The 16,881-nt window shown below is 45.4% G+C and overlaps 1 protein-coding gene across 15 annotated transcripts in view; it reads left to right on the forward strand.

Moving 5' to 3' along the window:
* The window catches only part of USP39 (ubiquitin specific peptidase 39), an 81,302-nt gene that overhangs the window by 29,446 nt on the left and 34,975 nt on the right, over positions 1-16,881 (forward strand). For 9 of the 15 annotated variants that reach the window (XM_055243568.2, XM_055243572.2, XM_055243570.1 and 6 more), the window contains 7 exons: positions 3,579-3,656; positions 4,909-4,976; positions 6,754-6,942; positions 8,513-8,655; positions 12,463-12,598; positions 15,423-15,509; positions 16,252-16,773. In XM_055243568.2, coding sequence (XP_055099543.1) covers positions 3,579-3,656; positions 4,909-4,976; positions 6,754-6,942; positions 8,513-8,655; positions 12,463-12,598; positions 15,423-15,509; positions 16,252-16,299 — 749 coding nt within the window. In that variant the 3' untranslated portion in view covers positions 16,300-16,773. Of the gene's footprint in view, positions 1-3,578; positions 3,657-4,908; positions 4,977-6,753; positions 6,943-8,512; positions 8,656-12,462; positions 12,599-15,422; positions 15,510-16,251; positions 16,774-16,881 lie in introns of those variants that run through there. The other 6 variants (XM_063617572.1, XM_063617574.1, XM_055243565.2 and 3 more) reach the window with 2 other exon arrangements.

Here is a 16,881-nt window from a genome sequence, read left to right on the forward strand (position 1 = left end):
ATGGTGCTAGGTTTTAGAGCAGCAGGGATAAGAAACATGATTTTTCTCTTTGAAGAACTCCCAGTCTGGTGGGGAAATAGTTATGTAGAAAGGTTGAGTGTGCTGGCACAAGCCTGTGGTTTGAGCTACTTGGGAGGCTGAGGCAGGAGTATTGCTTGAGCCCAGGAGTTCAAGGCTACAGTGAGCTATGATCAAACCACTGCACTCCAGCTGGGGAATGGAGGAAGACCCTGTCTTTAAAAATCAATAAGCAAATTTCAACTATCTTTTTTTTTTTTTTTGAGACGGAGTCTTGCTCTGTTGCCCAGGCTGGAGTGCAATGGCGTGATCTCGGCTCACTGTAACCTCCACCTCCCAGGTTCAAGTGATTCTTCTGCCTCAGCCTCCCGAGTAGCTGGGATTACAGGCACGTGCCACCATGCCCGGCTAATTTTTGTATTTTTAGTAGAGACGGGGTTTCACCATGTTGGCCAGGCTGTCTCGATCTCCTGACCTTGTGATCCGCCCGCCTCAGCCTCCCAAAGTGCTGGGATTACAGGCGTGAGCCACTACTCCCGGCTCAACTATCTTTTTTAAGAAAAGGTAATTACAGGTGTTAAGTACTGTGCTATGGGAGGGGAGCATGGAGTAAGGACCCCCTCAACTGAACATGTGGGAGGTAGATCGGAGATCAGAGTGGAGGAAGAGACCCTGAGTTTTAGGTAGAGGTGGAGGCAGGTTGGGATGAGGAGTGAGCATTCTAGGTAGAGAGGACATGGTGGACAGAAGAGAAAAGTGCCTGGCATAGTCAGAGACTGCAAGTAGCTGGACCCTTGGACTCCTGGGGTCAGTGGAAAGCCAAGGTGTAGATCCTGAGGGAGGGACCAGATGGCCTGCTTTATAAGCTACCATAAGGAGCTTGGATTATATCCTGAAAATAGCTGGAGACATTGAAGGCTTTTTTTTTTTTTTTGAGATAGAGTCTCATTCTGTTGCCCAGGCTGGAGTGCAGTGGTGTGATCTCGGCTCACTGCAACCTCTGTCTCCCTGGTTCAAGTGATTCTCCCACCTCAGCCTCCCGAGTAGCTGGGACTACAGGCACCTACCACCACACCCGGCTAATTTTTTGGTATTTTTAGTAGAGACGGAGTTTCACCACGTTGGTCAGGCTGGTATCGAACTCCTCACCTCAGGTGATCCGCCTGCCTCGGCCTCCCAAAGTGCTGGGATTACAGGCGTGAACCACCGTGCCCGGCCTTGTTGAAGGCTTTTAACAAAGATGTGACATCAGACTTAATGAATTTGTTTTTAAAACATCATTCTAGCTGGGCATGGTCACTCACACCTGTAATCCCAGCAGTTTGGGAGGTCAAGGTGGGTGGATCGTTTGAGCCCAGGAGTTAGAGACCATCCTGCACGACATAGTGAGACCCTGTATCTACAAAAAATTTTTAAAAATTACCCAGGCATGGTGGTGTGTACCTGTAGTCCAGCTACTTCAGAGGCTGAGGTTGGAGGATTGCTTGGGCCTAGGAGGTAGGGGCTGCAGTGAGCCATGTTCGCCCCACTGTACTCCAGCCTGGGCAACAGAGTGAGACCTCTGTCTGTAAAATAAAAAGAAAAACATTATTCTGGCTGAGGATTGACTTAGAGGGGACGTCAAGTAGTGGCTTTTAAGAGTCTCTGGTACTTAAGGAGAAATAGGAGGAATCAAGGTGGTAAGGAATGGGGCCCATGGAGCACTTGTTTCAGGGTTAGTAGGAAATAAGATACACTTCGGGTTGGTTACAACATGGCCAGTGAAATCTTAATCTGGGGCCAGGCACGCTGGCTCATGCCTGTAATCCCAGCACTTTGGGAGGCCGAAGTGGGAGGTTTGCTTGAGCGCAAGAGTTCAAGACCAGCTTGAGGAACATAGTGAGACTCCCTCTCAACAAAAAATGTAAAAGTTAGCCTGGCATGATGGCATACACCTGTAGTTCCAGCTACTTGGGAAACTGAAGTGGAAGGATTCCTTGGGCCTGGGAGGCAGAGCTTGCAGTGAGCTGAGGTTGTGTCACTGCACTCCAGCCTGGGCGACAGAGCGAGACGCTGTGTCGGGAAAAAAAAATCTGGGTGCCTCACCCTTCTAAACAGGTGACAGCCTGTTTATGTGCTTTGTAGGACCATCTAATTCCCAAGAACTAGGTGGCTAGATTGTCTTGTGTTTATAGAGACATTTCTGTTTCTGGACCATCTCCCTGAGCTCCCAGGGTTTTATATTAAGGCTGCAAGAAAGGAAGAAATTTGTGCTGAGAATGATTTTTTTGTGGACCGTGAATGGATGGATCAGTGTCAGCATTCACTGTGTTCCACAGGTGACTTATGGCCTGAAGGTGGATGGTGGGGCCTGTCAGCTTTTGGCAGCTTGGAAAGTTAGGGCATAATTGGGTTATAGAGTTGCAGAAAAATCAGGGTACCCTGAGAATGAATGTGTCTATTTTCTTCTGTCATAGCCACTGTTGGCTATGATAGTTATGATGTCACATAAACATAATTTCCTCCATCTCTGAGACCTAGTAGGTTATTAGTTGCCTAGTGTTTAGATGTGTGAAGTGTTTCTTGCTGTGGTAGTTTGTTGTCACATAAAAGCATTCTTTGTACAGGGAATAAAAAGAAAATCATTCTATGGAGTTTTCAGAGGCCTCTGGGTTTAGGGAAATGAAGTTGAGAAAGATATACCATAGTCTTTGAGATTTTAATTGCGTGAGCAAAGAGGAACTAAATAGAAGCAAATCTTAGTGGATGAGAAAGTAGCCAGTATCTGGCTGGGTGCAGTGGCTCATGCCTGTAATCCCAGCACTTTGGGAGGCCGAGGTGGGAGGATCACTTGAGGTCAAGAGTTCGAGACCGGCCTGGCCAACATGGTGAAGCCCCGTCTCCACTAAAAATATAAAAATTAGTTGGGCGTGGTAGCAGGCGCCTGTAATCCCAGCTATTCAGGAGACTGAGGTGAGAGAATCGCTTGAATCCAGGAGGCGGAGGTTGCAGTGAGCTGAGATCATGCCACTGCACTCCAGCCTGGGCGACAGAGTGAGACTCTGTCTCAAAAAAAAAAAAAAAAAAAAAAAAAGTAGCCACTATCCCTGAAACGTCTGAGTGGCAGGCTCCGTAGACAGCATTTTCATGGAATATTGTCAATCTGCTTGTTTTCAGAACCCCTTGTTCTGTATGCCTTTTCAGTCTGGGTGCTAGTCACTTTCCTAAAAGACAGGAATCTTCATGAGCTACAGAAGGGAAGAAGGAAGCCTGAGCTCACTGTGGAGAAAAGTGGATGTTAAAAGGTCATATTCATTTGTTTTGGTCATCACTGAGTGGTGCGATACAGTCCTGGTATGAATCAGAGAGCCTATGGAGAGAGTCAAGATCGGAAGAGTTAGAGCTTGACCTTGAGGAGTGCCAGCATTTAATGATCAGATAGAGGAGGATGCACGGGAGTTGGGGTGGGATGGCATGGCCAGAGAGGAAGGGGGAGAACCAGGAATGCCAACCAGTGCATGGTTTAAGTTAACTCTAATGCCACTTAGCTTCATTGTTTTCCACCCTTCCTTTTTTTCCAGGGGATGGAGTTGACTTTCTGTCTTGGTTTCTGAATGCTCTGCACTCAGCTCTGGGGGGCACAAAGAAGAAAAAGAAGAGTAAGTCATTTACTTATAAAAAGGAGTTATTTTGTTCCCTTTTAAAAAACTTTGTGGTTGGGCGCAATGGCTCATGCCTATAATCCCAGCTCTCTGAGAGGCTGAGGTGGGTGGATTACCTGAGGTCAGGAGTTTGAGACCGGCCTGGCCAACATGGCGAAACCCCATCTCTAACAAAAATACAAAAGTTATTTGGGTGTGGTGGTGTGTGCCTGTAGTCCCAGCGACTTGGGAGGCTGAGGCAACTTCCCATTCTTTTGTTAACTGTTTATCTGGGGTAGGGTAGTATCTATTTTATATATAAACTAAATGTTCTTTCTGAATAGGCCCCTCTCCATAGTTTTTGCTAGAATTTGGTTATAGTCCCAATGATATTTTATTATATATATATTTTGAGATGGAGTCTTGCTCTGTCACCTAGGCTATGCAGTGGCACGGTCTCAGCTCACTGTAGCCTCTGTCTCCCAGGTTCAAGCAGTTCTCCCTCAGTCTACCAAGGGTAGCTGGGATTACAGGCACCCACTACCACGCCCAGTTAGTTTTTGTACTTTTAGTAGAGATGGGATTTCACCATGTTGGCCAGGCTGGTCTCAAACTCCTGACCTTAGGTGATCTGCCCAAAGTGCTAGGATTATAGATGTGATGGTGTCTTGATGTGGGATTGTGGCCTGTTGCTTTTCCCACTGGATCGCCCTGCCCTCTCTACCAGGTGTCTTCAGCCTGTGTTAATAACCCTCTGAGCTCTCTAACTTGTGTCTTGGCAGGATTCTAGAACTTGGTTGTGCTTTCTCTCTTGTTGCTTTGATCCTGTTCTGGCCCATCTCTTAGTCTGTCATTGTCCTCTTGTCTTCATTACAGTTTGGACATTGTCTCCCTTTGAAAGTAGCTTATGGTTATGGGAAGTTCCTTGGCTGTACCTTGTTTTGCTTGTGAATTTTTTTGTAATTCATGTATCACCACGCTCTGTAAATCATTCCTTCATTTTGAACACATTTACCTTTTCTTTTATGGACCAGGCCCTGTGATGGAGGATAAAAAGTTGTCTTAAGAGAAATAAAGTAATTATTTACACAAATAATTATAAAAGTACCCTGGTGGTGTATAGTACAAAAGGAAACTTCTGTGTTTAGTGAGAGCTCTGGGTCTTTTGCTGGAAGATGCTGGTTTATTTCAGAAATTTAGAAGCTGGAAATATATTTTAGACATGTTTTCTATCCTCACAGAATTTGTCTCTTGCTTCTTGTTTGTGCAGCTATTGTGACTGATGTTTTCCAGGGGTCCATGAGGATCTTCACTAAAAAACTTCCCCATCCTGATCTGGTGAGTTAGTTGAGCCTGGGTCTTAGACTGATTCATATTGCTTGAGGGGACATAGGGGAGATGAAGAGATACTCAGAGAACTGACAAGTCTGCTTGCCCCATGAAGAGGTTCAACAAAGCACCTGCCTAGTGGCAGCTCTGCCTGGTGCCTGTCGTGCTAGTGCACTTTTTCAGTTTGGGAGTTAGTAATTGGATGTACTCTGCTGGTTCAAGTGTTCTGGTCACTAGGTGGTGCTGCTATGTTTTTTCAGAAAGCTCAGCTAAGCTTTCTTTTTGTTTTTCTTAGACAGTCTCCCTCTGTCGCCAAGGCTGGAGTGCAGTGGCGCCATCTCAGCTCACTGCAACCTCTACCTCCTGGGTTCAAGTGATTCTCCTGCCTTAGCCTCCTGAGTAGCTGTGATTACAGGCGCTTGCCACCACGCCCGGCTAATTTTGTATGTTTAGTCATGACAGGGCTTCTCCATGTTGGTCCAGGCTGGTCTCGAACTCCTGACCTCAGGTGATCTGCCTGCCTCGGCCTCCCAAAGTGCTGGGATTACAGGCATGAGTCACTGTGCCTGGCCCTCAGCTAAGCTTCCTAGATGGTCTTAGAGCTTTTCTTTTTTGAGATGGAGTTTTGCTCTTGTTGACCAGTCTGGAGTGCAGTGGCATGATCTCAGCTCACTGCAACCTCCACCTCCTGGGTTCAAGCAATTCTCCTGCCTCAGCCTCCCAAGTAGCTGGGATTACAGGCATGCGCCACCACGCCTGGCTAATTTTTCTATTTTTAGTAGAGACGAGGTTTTACCATGTTGGTCAGGCTGGTCTCAATCTCCTGACCTTAGGTGATCCACCTCCCTTGGCCTCCCAAAGTGCTGGGATTACATGCATGAGCCACCGTGCCCGGCCCACTTTCTTTCTTTTTCTAATGGATTTTTTTTTTTTTTTTGAGACAAGATCTCACTCTGTCACTCAGGCTGAGTGTGGTGGCGTGATTATGGTTCACTGCAGCCTCAACCTCCCCTGCTGAAGTGATCCTCCCACCTCGACCTCCCCAGAAACTGGAACTATAGATGCACACCACCACACTGGGCTAATTTTAATTTTAATTTTTATTTAATTAATTAATTTATTTATTTTATTGAGACGGAATTTCACTCTTGTTGCCCAGGCTGGAGTGCAATGGCACGATCTCGGCTCACTGCAACCTCCGTCTCCCGAGTTCAAGTGATTCTCCTGCCTCAGCCTCCCGAGTAGCTAGGATTACAGGCGCCACCACCACGCCTGGCTTATTTTGTATTTTTAGTAGAGATGGGGTTTCTCCATGTTGGTCACGTTGGTCTTGAACTCCTGACCTCAGGTGATCTACCTGCCTTGGCCTCCCAAACTGCTGGGATTACAGGTGTGAGCCATCACGCCCAGCCAATTTTTTTTTTTTTTTTTTTTTCTGTAGAGATGGAGTCTCACTGTGTTGCCCAGGCTGGTCTCGAAGTCCTGGACTCAAGCAGTCCTCTCACCTTTGTTCCCAAAGTGTTGAGATTACAGCCGTGAGCCATCACACTTGGCCTCAGAGCTTTTTAGATAGTCTGGTATATAAGCAAAATATCTTTAAAGAAGGAAACCTGTTGGTTCTTAAGTTAATCTAACCAGGTGGTGCATGCCAAACTGCCCAATCTCTCAGGCACTTCTCTTTGTTCTTTCAGATGAAGGAAATGTCGGTGTGGTAAAACATCGGTTCTGTGTTGGTTCCTATACCCCTCACACTCCTTTCCTCTCTTTTCTTCTCATTCATTTCTAGCCAGCAGAAGAAAAAGAGCAGTTGCTCCATAATGACGAGTACCAGGAGACGATGGTGGAGTCCACTTTTATGTACCTGACGCTGGACCTTCCTACTGCCCCCCTCTACAAGGACGAGAAGGAGCAGCTCATCATTCCCCAAGTGCCACTCTTCAACATCCTGGCCAAGTTCAATGGCATCACTGAGAAGGTAGCCCATTAACACACCTGCCCTGCATATACTTACCCTTGCTCTCTGGACTTTTTCATTTTCTTTTTTTTTTTTTTTTTTTTTTTTCAAGACAGAGTTTGCTCTTGTCGCCCAGGCTGGAGTGCAGTGGCGTGATTTCGGCTGACTGCAATCTCCACTTCCCAGTTTCAAGCGATTCTCCTGCCTCAGCCTCACTAGTAGCTGGGATTACAGACATCCACCACCATGACCGGCTAATTTTTTATATTTTTAGCAGAGACAGCATGTTGGCCAGGTTGGTCTCAAACTCTTGACCTCAAGTGATCCGCCTGCCTCGCCTCCCAAAGTGCTGGGATTATAGGCGTGAGCCACCACACCTGGCCCATTTTCATTTTATATGTAAGAACCACCACATGTATGTGATGTATTTATTATAAAGTATATTGACTTTATTGAGCCTCCCAGACTCGTTGGTATTTCTAACTGGTCACCCCCAACTCTTAACTTACAGTGTCCCTTTTTATTATTTTTTGAGACAGGGTTTTGCTTTATCACCCAGTGTGGGTGATCATGGTGGCATAATCATGGCTCACTGCAGCCTCGAACTCCTGGGCTCAAGTGATCCTCTCGCCTCAGCCTCCTGAGTAGCTGGGATTGTAGACATGCTCCACCACGCCCAGCTAAGTATTTTTGTAGAGAGAGCACTCACTGTGTTGCCCAGGCCGTTCTTTAACTCCTGGCCTCAAGGGATCCTCCCACCTCGACCTCCCAAAGTGTTGGGATTACAGATGTGAACCACTGCCCAACCACAGTGCCCTCTCTTATACTTCTCATATATCCTTTTTTCAGCTCCCTGCCTGCCTCTGGGTAGTATAGAGAGAGGGAGGTCATTTAGGAGAGGAGAAACTCCAAAAAGTGGGGAGACATACTTTTTTTTTTTTTTTTTGAGACGGAGTCTCACCCTGTTGCCTAGGCTGGAGTGCAGTGGCGTGATCTCAGCTCACTGCAACCTCTGCCTCCCAGGTTCAAGCGATTCTTCTGCCTCAGCCTCCCGAGTAGCTGGGACTACAGGTACATGCCACCATGCCCAGCTAAGATGAGGTTTCACCCTGTTGGCCAGGCTGGTCTCGATCTCCTGGCCTCAAGTGATCTGCCTGCCTCAGCCTCTCAAAGTATTGGGATTACAGGCGTGAGCCGCCATGCCTGGTTAGCTTTCTTTCTGTACATATATATATATTTTTTTTTCTTTTTCTTTTTTTTTCTTTTTCTTTTTTAGTAGTGATGGGGTTTCACCATGTTGTCAAGGCTGGTCTCGAACTCCTGTGCTGAAGTGATGCCCCTGCCTCGGCCTCCTACAGTGATAGGATTACAGGCGTGAGCCACCAGGCCCGGCCTTTTTTTTTTTTTTTTAAATCAGCCTTAGCCAAACTGCACATCCTAAGCCTCATACATAATTTCTGGGACCAGGAGTCTTAAGAACTTAAGTGTGAGGAAAATTATATTTTTAAAAACCTAAATGAAAAACTCATGCCCCTGCTCTGATGCTACTGAACTTCAGCACTAATTTGAGAATTTTCTTTTCTTTCTCTAGGAATATAAGACTTACAAGGAAAACTTTCTGAAGCGCTTCCAGCTCACCAAGTTGCCTCCATATCTAATCTTTTGTATCAAGAGATTCACTAAGAACAACTTCTTTGTTGAGAAGAATCCAACTATTGTCAATTTCCCTATTACGTAAGTAACATCCTGCCTCACTTCCTCTCACGGGGAGTGAACCTGGATTTCTTCTCTTGTATTTTTACCAGTATTAATTTTGGACTGTCTTAGTTGGGGATTACAAGGAACAGAGCCTACCTACAGTAGATAAGAGTTTTTATTGGAAGGATACACTTATTTCAGGGACCACAAAAGATGGATGTTTATTGGGAGGCAATCCCTATTTTATCTTCTCTCCTGTTGCTGGCTGGAAATTATAGTCCTCCTGCGTAGAGAAGAAGAAATGATGCAAGTAGGATAGGACAGGTAGGATTCTGCCTGGTTTGGAAGATGTCCTGAGTAGTGAGGGTCTGCCCATTTATTTGCTGGCCATCACACCTTTTTTGCACACTAGAGTTGTACTAGATACTTTTAGTTTGCTTCCTTCCAACTCAGAAAACTTCTGCAAGATCCTTTTTGGGGGTAGACTGTTGGTTTTCAGTTCTCAAGAGACAAGGTTTTTCATACTTAAGAAGATGTTTGGCCGGGCGTGGTGGCTCACGCCTGTAATCCCAGCACTTTGGGAGGCCCAGGCAGATGGATCGCTTGAGCTCAGGAGTTCAAGACCAGCCTAGGCAACATGGCAAAACCCCATCTCTACCAAAAAATACAAAAAATTAGCCAGATGTAGTGGTGCACACCTGCAGTCCTAGGTACTTGAGGGGCTGAGGCAGGAGGATGGCTAGAACCTTGGAGATTGAAATGGTGTCACTGCCCTCCAGCCTGGGTCTGGGTAACAGAGTGTGACTGTGCTAAAAAAAAAAAAAAAGAAAAGAAAGAAAGAAAATAGTGTCAGTTTTAAATTCCATGTAGAGTTTAAGAAAGTAGTATCTAAAATTAAGAGGCCTGAGTTTTAGGCTGTCTTAGTGGTGGGACCTCAGATCCATAGTTTGCATGTTTTCTGGATATGTTCTCTCATAGATAAAATGAGAGGCTTGGAGTAGATGGGCCTGAGCCCTAGGGGTTTGTCCAGGTGTAATATCTTATTATAGTATTGCCAGGACTCTTAGAACCATGGAGGGTGAGGAGAGAGAACATTTGCAGTTGAGAATTACAGGGGAATTTCTTTTTCTGTTTTCCCACACTTTTCTCCACTAGCATCTTGTTTGTGAGACAGTAGAATTAAATGGGGGGACATGGAGGTTTGTTCTCTGCCTCCTTGAGTAGGATGACAGAGGTGCTTTCTTTGAAAGTCCATGCATCAAAGTTTTATTTCAGCACTAGCCTCTTGTGAATTGCCAGTCACATGTCTGTTCCTGGTAGGTAGGGGCAGTCTTGATTCCAAGGGCAGCTCCAGAGGGAGGAAGACTGTGTATCAATGGTACTTCCTGTTCAGTTGCCACAGAAATTTCCTTGCCCCATTGGTTTCTTTTATGGGCCTAGAGTAGGCCCAATATAAAAGTTTGTCCTTCAGAAAGCTTACTTCGGAGAAGTTAAGAAAAAGGTTGCTTCTTAACTAGGCAGTCTTTTAGAGAACTTCAAATTGTGACTAATTCTGGAAACTTGCACTTTAATTATTTTATGTGCTGTAATTACTTCGAGTAATACGATTCTGGATCATTTCATTGTCCATACTTCTTGAAAAGGATCTTTTTCATACCTGTCTTCTCCTATGTTTTATTCATAACACATCCTCTTTTTGTCAGAGAGTTATCAGACTTATGGTGATTAGGCACCCTCTGCTTATTTGCAGATAGAGATTTTTGAGGGCAGGTTTAAAGTTTCACTTTCAGGTAATTAGCCATTCTCTTAACTGGTCTGTTGCTGTGGTTGGGAGATGAGTATAGTTTGCTCTTTCAGGCTGGGCGCAGTGGCTCACATCTGTAATGTCATCACTTTGGGAGGCCGAGGTGGGAAAATTGCTTGAGCTCAGGAGTTTGAGACCTGCCTGGAAAACATAGCAAGACCTTGTCTCTACTAAAAAAAAAAAAAATGAATAGATCGCTCCTTTTCCTATTTACTAACACAAAATGATTAAATGTAGTATTTCTCTTTTGCCACATGGACAGTTTTGGTTCAGTCATGAAATCTTGAGTATAAAGACTTCTCTGGACCAGGCACGGTGGCTCACGCCTGTAATCCCAGCCCTTGGGGAGGCCGAGGTGGGCGGATCACGAGGTCAGGAGATCGAGACCATCCTGGCTAACACGGTGAAACCCCGTCTCTACTAAAAATACAAAAAATTAGCCAGGCGTGGTGGTGGGCGCCTGTAGTCCTAGCTACTCGGGAGGCTGAGGCAGGAGAATGGCGTGAACCCGGGAGGCAGAGCTTGCAGTGAGCTGAGATAGCGCCATTGCACTCCAGCCTGGGCGACAGAGCGAGACTGTGTCTCAAAAAAAAAAGGACTTCTCTGATACTCATTCAGACAAGTCTAGTCAGCTTTTGTTCAGGCTGAAGAGAAAATAAAATGAGAAGTCAGCTTTTAGCAGCAGGAAGGCAGGTTGGCTGTCTAGAGCTCACATGGACTCGGGGACTCATATCTTCTTTTTTTTTTTTTTTTGGAGACGGAGTCTCGCTCTGTTGCCCAGGCTGGAGTGCGGTGGCATTATCTCGGCTCACTGCAACCTCCGCCTCCTGGGTTCAAGCAATTCTCCTGCCTCAGCCTCCCGAGTAGCTGGGACTACAGGTGCACGCCGCCACGCCCAGCTAATTTTTTGTTTTGTACTTTAGTAGAGACAGGGTTTCACCATGTTACCCAGGCTGGTTTCGAACTCCTGAGCTCAGGCAGTCTGCCCGCCTCGGCCTCCCAAAGTGTTGGGATTACAGGCATGAGCCACCGTGCCTGGACTCCATTTTCTTAACAGTGAATATTTATTACAGTCTGACTGCATCATATATGGGACACTGTCAGTCTGTAGAAACAAATAGCTGTCACCAATACATAGAAAGCTACATGTAATAATTACAACAAAGTTATATGTTTGTTTATTACCACATGGTTTACGTTTTAAACTCTGTAATTTTGAACAGTTAATATGTTCACAGTCTAACTTCAAAGGGAGTTATATAACTGGACGTGACCACCATTGGCTGTTTCTTGTGAACTCTTCCAGTGATAACACGGTTTTGTTTCATGTAATGAGTGATAGCACATCAGACAACTTTTATGATGCAGTGTCTCTTTTATTTTACCTTGTATTTTTTTTTTATAAATATTTGTAGACTCCAAAATGATATATTTTTCCTAAAATTAAGTATTTAAAATAGTCTCTTAATATTCTTGTTAACTGTCTATATTTTCCTTTTTAACTATTTGAAAGTTCTTTTTGGGGGTTTTTTGAGACAGGGTCTCACTGTCGCCCAGGCTGGAGTGCAATAGTGTGGTCCTGGCTCACTTTAGCCATAATCTCCTGGGCTCAAGTGATCCTCTCACCTCAGCCTCCTGAATAGCTAGGACCACATGCATGTACCACCATGCCTGGCTAATTTTTTTTTTTTGTAGGGGTCTCACTACATTGCCCAGGCTGGCCTTGAACTCCTGGGCTCAAGCAGTCCTCCTACCTTGACCTCTCAAAGTGTTGGGATTATAGGTATGAGCCACTGCCTGTCATTCTTTTTTTTTTTTTTTTTTTTTTTTAATCATATGGGAAGCTGTGTAACCGTGTCATTCATTTTGGCATATTTTGTGAATTCCAACACGCTTGGACCTTCTTGACTCTGCAGGCCTACCCAGAGCAAGGGTCCTAAAATAGGGATGAACAACTTTGTGGTCCATTTGTGTGGTACAGTTTCCTTAACCTCACAGCCTTTGTCTGATTATTCCGGCTTTATTTTCACCATTAACAGAAATGTGGATCTGAGAGAATACTTGTCTGAAGAAGTACAAGCAGTACACAAGAATACCACCTATGACCTCATTGCCAACATCGTGCATGATGGCAAGCCCTCTGAGGGCTCCTACCGGATCCACGTGCTTCATCATGTGAGTGGCTTGCTGACCGTCTCATGGCACAGAGTGGCAAAAACGGGTTTTTCTTTGGCATCTCAGAGGGCAGCTCCCTTCAGTTTGTCCTTGCTTGGCCTTGGCTTTGGGACTCTGCAAGTAATAGTGCTGTCAGTAGTTAGTTTAAGGCAGTGTTTCTCAATTTTGGCTACACATTGGACTCACCCTGGGAGCCTTTTTTTTTTTTTTTTTTGAGACAGGGTCTCGCTCTGTAGCCCAGGCTGGAGTGCAGTGGCGTGATCTTGGCTCACTGCAATCTCCGCCTCCTGGGTTCAAGTAGTTCTCTGCCTTAGCCTCCCGAATAGCTGGGATTATGGGATTACAGGTGCCCGTCACCATGCCTGGCTAATTTTTGTATTTTTAGTAGAGACGGGATTTCACTATCTTGGCCAGGCTAGCCTTGAACTCCTGACCTTGTGATCCACCAGCCTCGGCCTCCCAAAGTGTTGGGATTACAGGCATGAGCCATCGTGCCAACCAGGAGCTTTTTAAAATCCCAATGCCTGGCACCACACCAGGCCAGTTATAATAGTGGTTTTCAACTGGGACAGAGGCCAGGGATGTTGGTATATATTTTACAACATGAAGGACAGCCCCTGTTACAAAGAATTATCTGACCCTAAACATCAGTCAGCATTAAGGTTAAAGGCTCTCTGTTAGATTGTCTGGAGGTGGATGTCTTTTCTGTTTGATGTCTTTTCTGTTTTTCAAGTTAATTGAGATGGGGTTGTGCTATGATGCCCATGCTGGTCTCAAGCAATCCTCCCGCCTCAGCTTCTGAAATTGCTGGGATTATAGGTATGAGCCACCGTGCCTGGCTGGCATTTGATGTTTTGAAGTTTCCTGAGAGACCTTGATGTGCAGCCAAGGTTGAGAACCTCTGCCCTAGACTAGAGCCTTACCATCCAAAGTGGGATGCATCCTTGGACCAATAACATCAGCATCAGTTTTGTTAGAAATCAGCTTGTTAGAAATGCAGACCCTCAGGCCCCTCAAACCTACTACATCAGAACCTGGATTTTAACATGACCCTCTGATTTGTAAGAAATTAAAGTTTGTGAAGCACTGGCTTAGAGGCTGCCTTTCATCTTAAAAATGTTGTGAATTTGTCTCAAGTTGAAAACAGATAAAACATGTACTTGAGGTATATTTGATATCACAGATTATTAGCATAAATTGTTCTCATTTGGTTAGTCTCTTCTGGAACTGTGGGTTTAATCTTAACTAGCTTCTGTTTATCTGGTGCTTTACTGTGGTTAGGCAGTACCCCAGTTAATGTACATTAATCTCATTTCTTTCATTAAAACACACCTCCAAGATAGATGGTCAGTATCATCTTTTTTACAGAGGAGGAGTCCTAGGCTCAGAGTTTCAGTAATTGACCTCAAGTCAGTAGAATTAGAATTTGAACCCAGGTACTCTGCTTCAAAGCCCATGTTCTTAACTCGTCCTTGAAGCAGGAATAGGAACTTGCTTATGTGATCCTGAGCTTTCCTTATGTTTCCTATATTCTCAACTGTTGTAATATCCAGAGGATCTGGTATTTATATTCTACAGTAGTGGTCTTTGGCATTTCTTAAAACTTTGGTTGGATAAGGCAGGTGGGTGGCCAGAGGTGCCTCTGCCTTAATCTAGAAACATTTTTTCCTTGTTCATGGAAGCATGAAGTGAGATACGTTTTGCTGTATTTGTAGCACTGGTTTCTTGGGCCAAAGGAATCAGGTTAGTGTGATAGACAGTGTCCACCAAGGACACCTTTTCTTGATGATCTATTGCTTTTTTTTTTTTTTTTTTAAGACAGAGTCTCACTCTATCACCCAGGCTGGAGTGCAGTGGCATGATCTTGGCTCACTGCAACCTCCATCTCCTGGGTTCAAGTGATTCTCCTGCCTCAGCCTCCCAAGTAGCTGGGACTTAGAGGCACCTGCCACCACGCCTGGCTAATTTTTGTATTTTTGGTAGAGACAGGGTTTTACCGTGTTGGCCAGGCTGGTCTCAAACTCCTGACCTCAAGTGATCCGCCTGCCTTGGCCTCCCAAAATGCTGGGATTACAGGCGTGAGCCCCTGCGCCCAGCCAGGAATGTCCATATTTAGGTTCTCTCAGTGGTTGACACTGTGTACCTCGTAAGTGAGAATGTCTAGTCTGTTATTTCTGAGCAGGAAGGAGACATCATAGGTGAGGATTAGACAGCTTCCTCTTTTCTCATCTTTAGTGTCCACTAAATTCCTTTTAAAAAGATGTACAGAAGTGTTTCAGACTCCATTGTACTTCAAGGGGCCAGGTGCAGTGGCTCATACCCATAATCCTAGCACTTTAGGAGGCTGAGGCGGGAGGATCTTTTGAGACCAAGAGTTAGTCTGGGCAACACAGTGGGACCCCATCTCTATCAAAAAAATAGCCAGTTGTAGTGGCACACACTTGTAGTCCCAGCTACCTGGGAGGCTGAGGGGAGGATCGCTTGAGTCCAAAGGGTCAAGGCTGCAGTGAGTTGTGATTACACCACTGCACTCCAGCCTGGGTGACAGAGTGAGACCCTGTCTCAAAAAAACAAAACAACAAACAGAAAAACAGAACTTTAAAGAATTCCCAACAGGAATTGAGTTTGCCATGACTGACAAACCAGAAGTCCTATTAATTGAATCATGCCCAGCAGAAGTCATGTACCCTCCTCTTTATGACTCTTGCTGGATGATGTCTAGTGGCTGTTCTTCTAATTTTTCTAGTCTTGGCTATGATCCTTTCCTTCTACACCCTTTTGGTTTTAGAGAGCAGACTAACCCAGCTCTTCATACTTTCTGCAGGGGACAGGCAAATGGTATGAATTACAAGACCTCCAGGTGACTGACATCCTTCCCCAGATGATCACACTGTCAGAGGCTTACATTCAGGTGGGTTGGCCACAGGCTTAGTGAGCCACAAATAGGTGGGGTATGGGGCCCGTGAGAGGAGTGGGCCAAGGCAGGAAGAGGGATAGAGTTAGGACCTTGGTTGGAGGGCCTGGTACCTGTTGGGAAGTACTTAGGAGTGAGTTGGGGCCAGAATGTATGGCCCTGAAAGTCAAGCAGAGATTTTCAGAAAAGAAGTATAAGGAAGTGTAGAAAATGTATGAGTGAGCAAAGAAAGTTGTGATTATGGCCAGGTTAGTTTTGCAGAAGTGTGCGGTCTGGTTTCGAGGAGGAAGAACCTAGACTCATCAGGGAGGCTGGCTAGAAGTCGACCATGAAGTGCTCCCCAGAGCCCCAGGCAGCTTTGTGACCCCACAGCGCTTTCTACTTGACGTTTGTTTTAGTGCCGACCATATCACTTTGCCTGTCTGTCCTCTCCATTGGATTGACGCGTGGAACACAGCATCTCTGTCTTCTCTTTATGTAACTGCCCTAGTACCTGGCAAAAGAAGGAAGATTGAGACAAAAGCCATAGCTTTGTAAGAAGAAAGTGATACCTCTCCTTCTAGAGATAACTTTTTTCTCCTCAGTGGCTGTAGCCACTGTAGCAGATTTCCAAATGGGGTATAGCAGATTTGTAAATGGGGTGACGAGTTGTCCATGGCCTGGCACAGAATAGGTTTTTGGTAAGTGTCTGTTGACTGAATGCCTCCTAGACTTCAGTTTGTGTTTTCATTTCTTACAGATTTGGAAGAGGCGAGATAATGATGAAACCAACCAGCAAGGGGCTTGAAGGAGGCATCTAGGGCTTTGCTCCCAAGGGCTGTGGCTGATGATGGTAAATAAGAACACAGAAGCCGTAGCTGAACACAGGCTGGCTGGTGGGCTCCCTAGGCCAGCCCAGCTTGTATGGGTTCTGGCTACACCAGAGCACCAGGAGCCTACTTGCCTGGGATAGCCCCACACTGTCACTCAGCTGTTCTTTGATCATTTTTTTCTAGATTGATGCTCCTTTCTCCCATGCATTGAGCTCCCATCTAGCTTCAGCAGGGCAGAACCCTTCTCCAGATGTGTGTAACTTATTTCTGAGTATCTGGGAGTAGCTGAAGAACAGATAATTTCTTCCAAACATCAAGTCTTGGGATTCTTGGAGCAAGCAGAAAGCCAGTAACCTCGCTCTGTTAGAGGTGGAGGATTTTCCTATGGTTCCCCTCATTTCCTGATGTGTATTTTTAGATGGATTAAATATCCTCCTGTTTTTAAACCAGCCCCTTGTTTTATATCTTTTCCTTTGGTGGTTGGCTGAGGAAAATATTTTCCTTTTTAATCTTCACAAACTCTCTACCCTACAGTCTGACATCTGGTGGACATCACG

This window comes from Symphalangus syndactylus, chromosome 14 (genome assembly GCF_028878055.3).
Source record: "Symphalangus syndactylus isolate Jambi chromosome 14, NHGRI_mSymSyn1-v2.1_pri, whole genome shotgun sequence".
Classification (NCBI taxonomy): Eukaryota; Metazoa; Chordata; class Mammalia; order Primates; family Hylobatidae; genus Symphalangus; species Symphalangus syndactylus.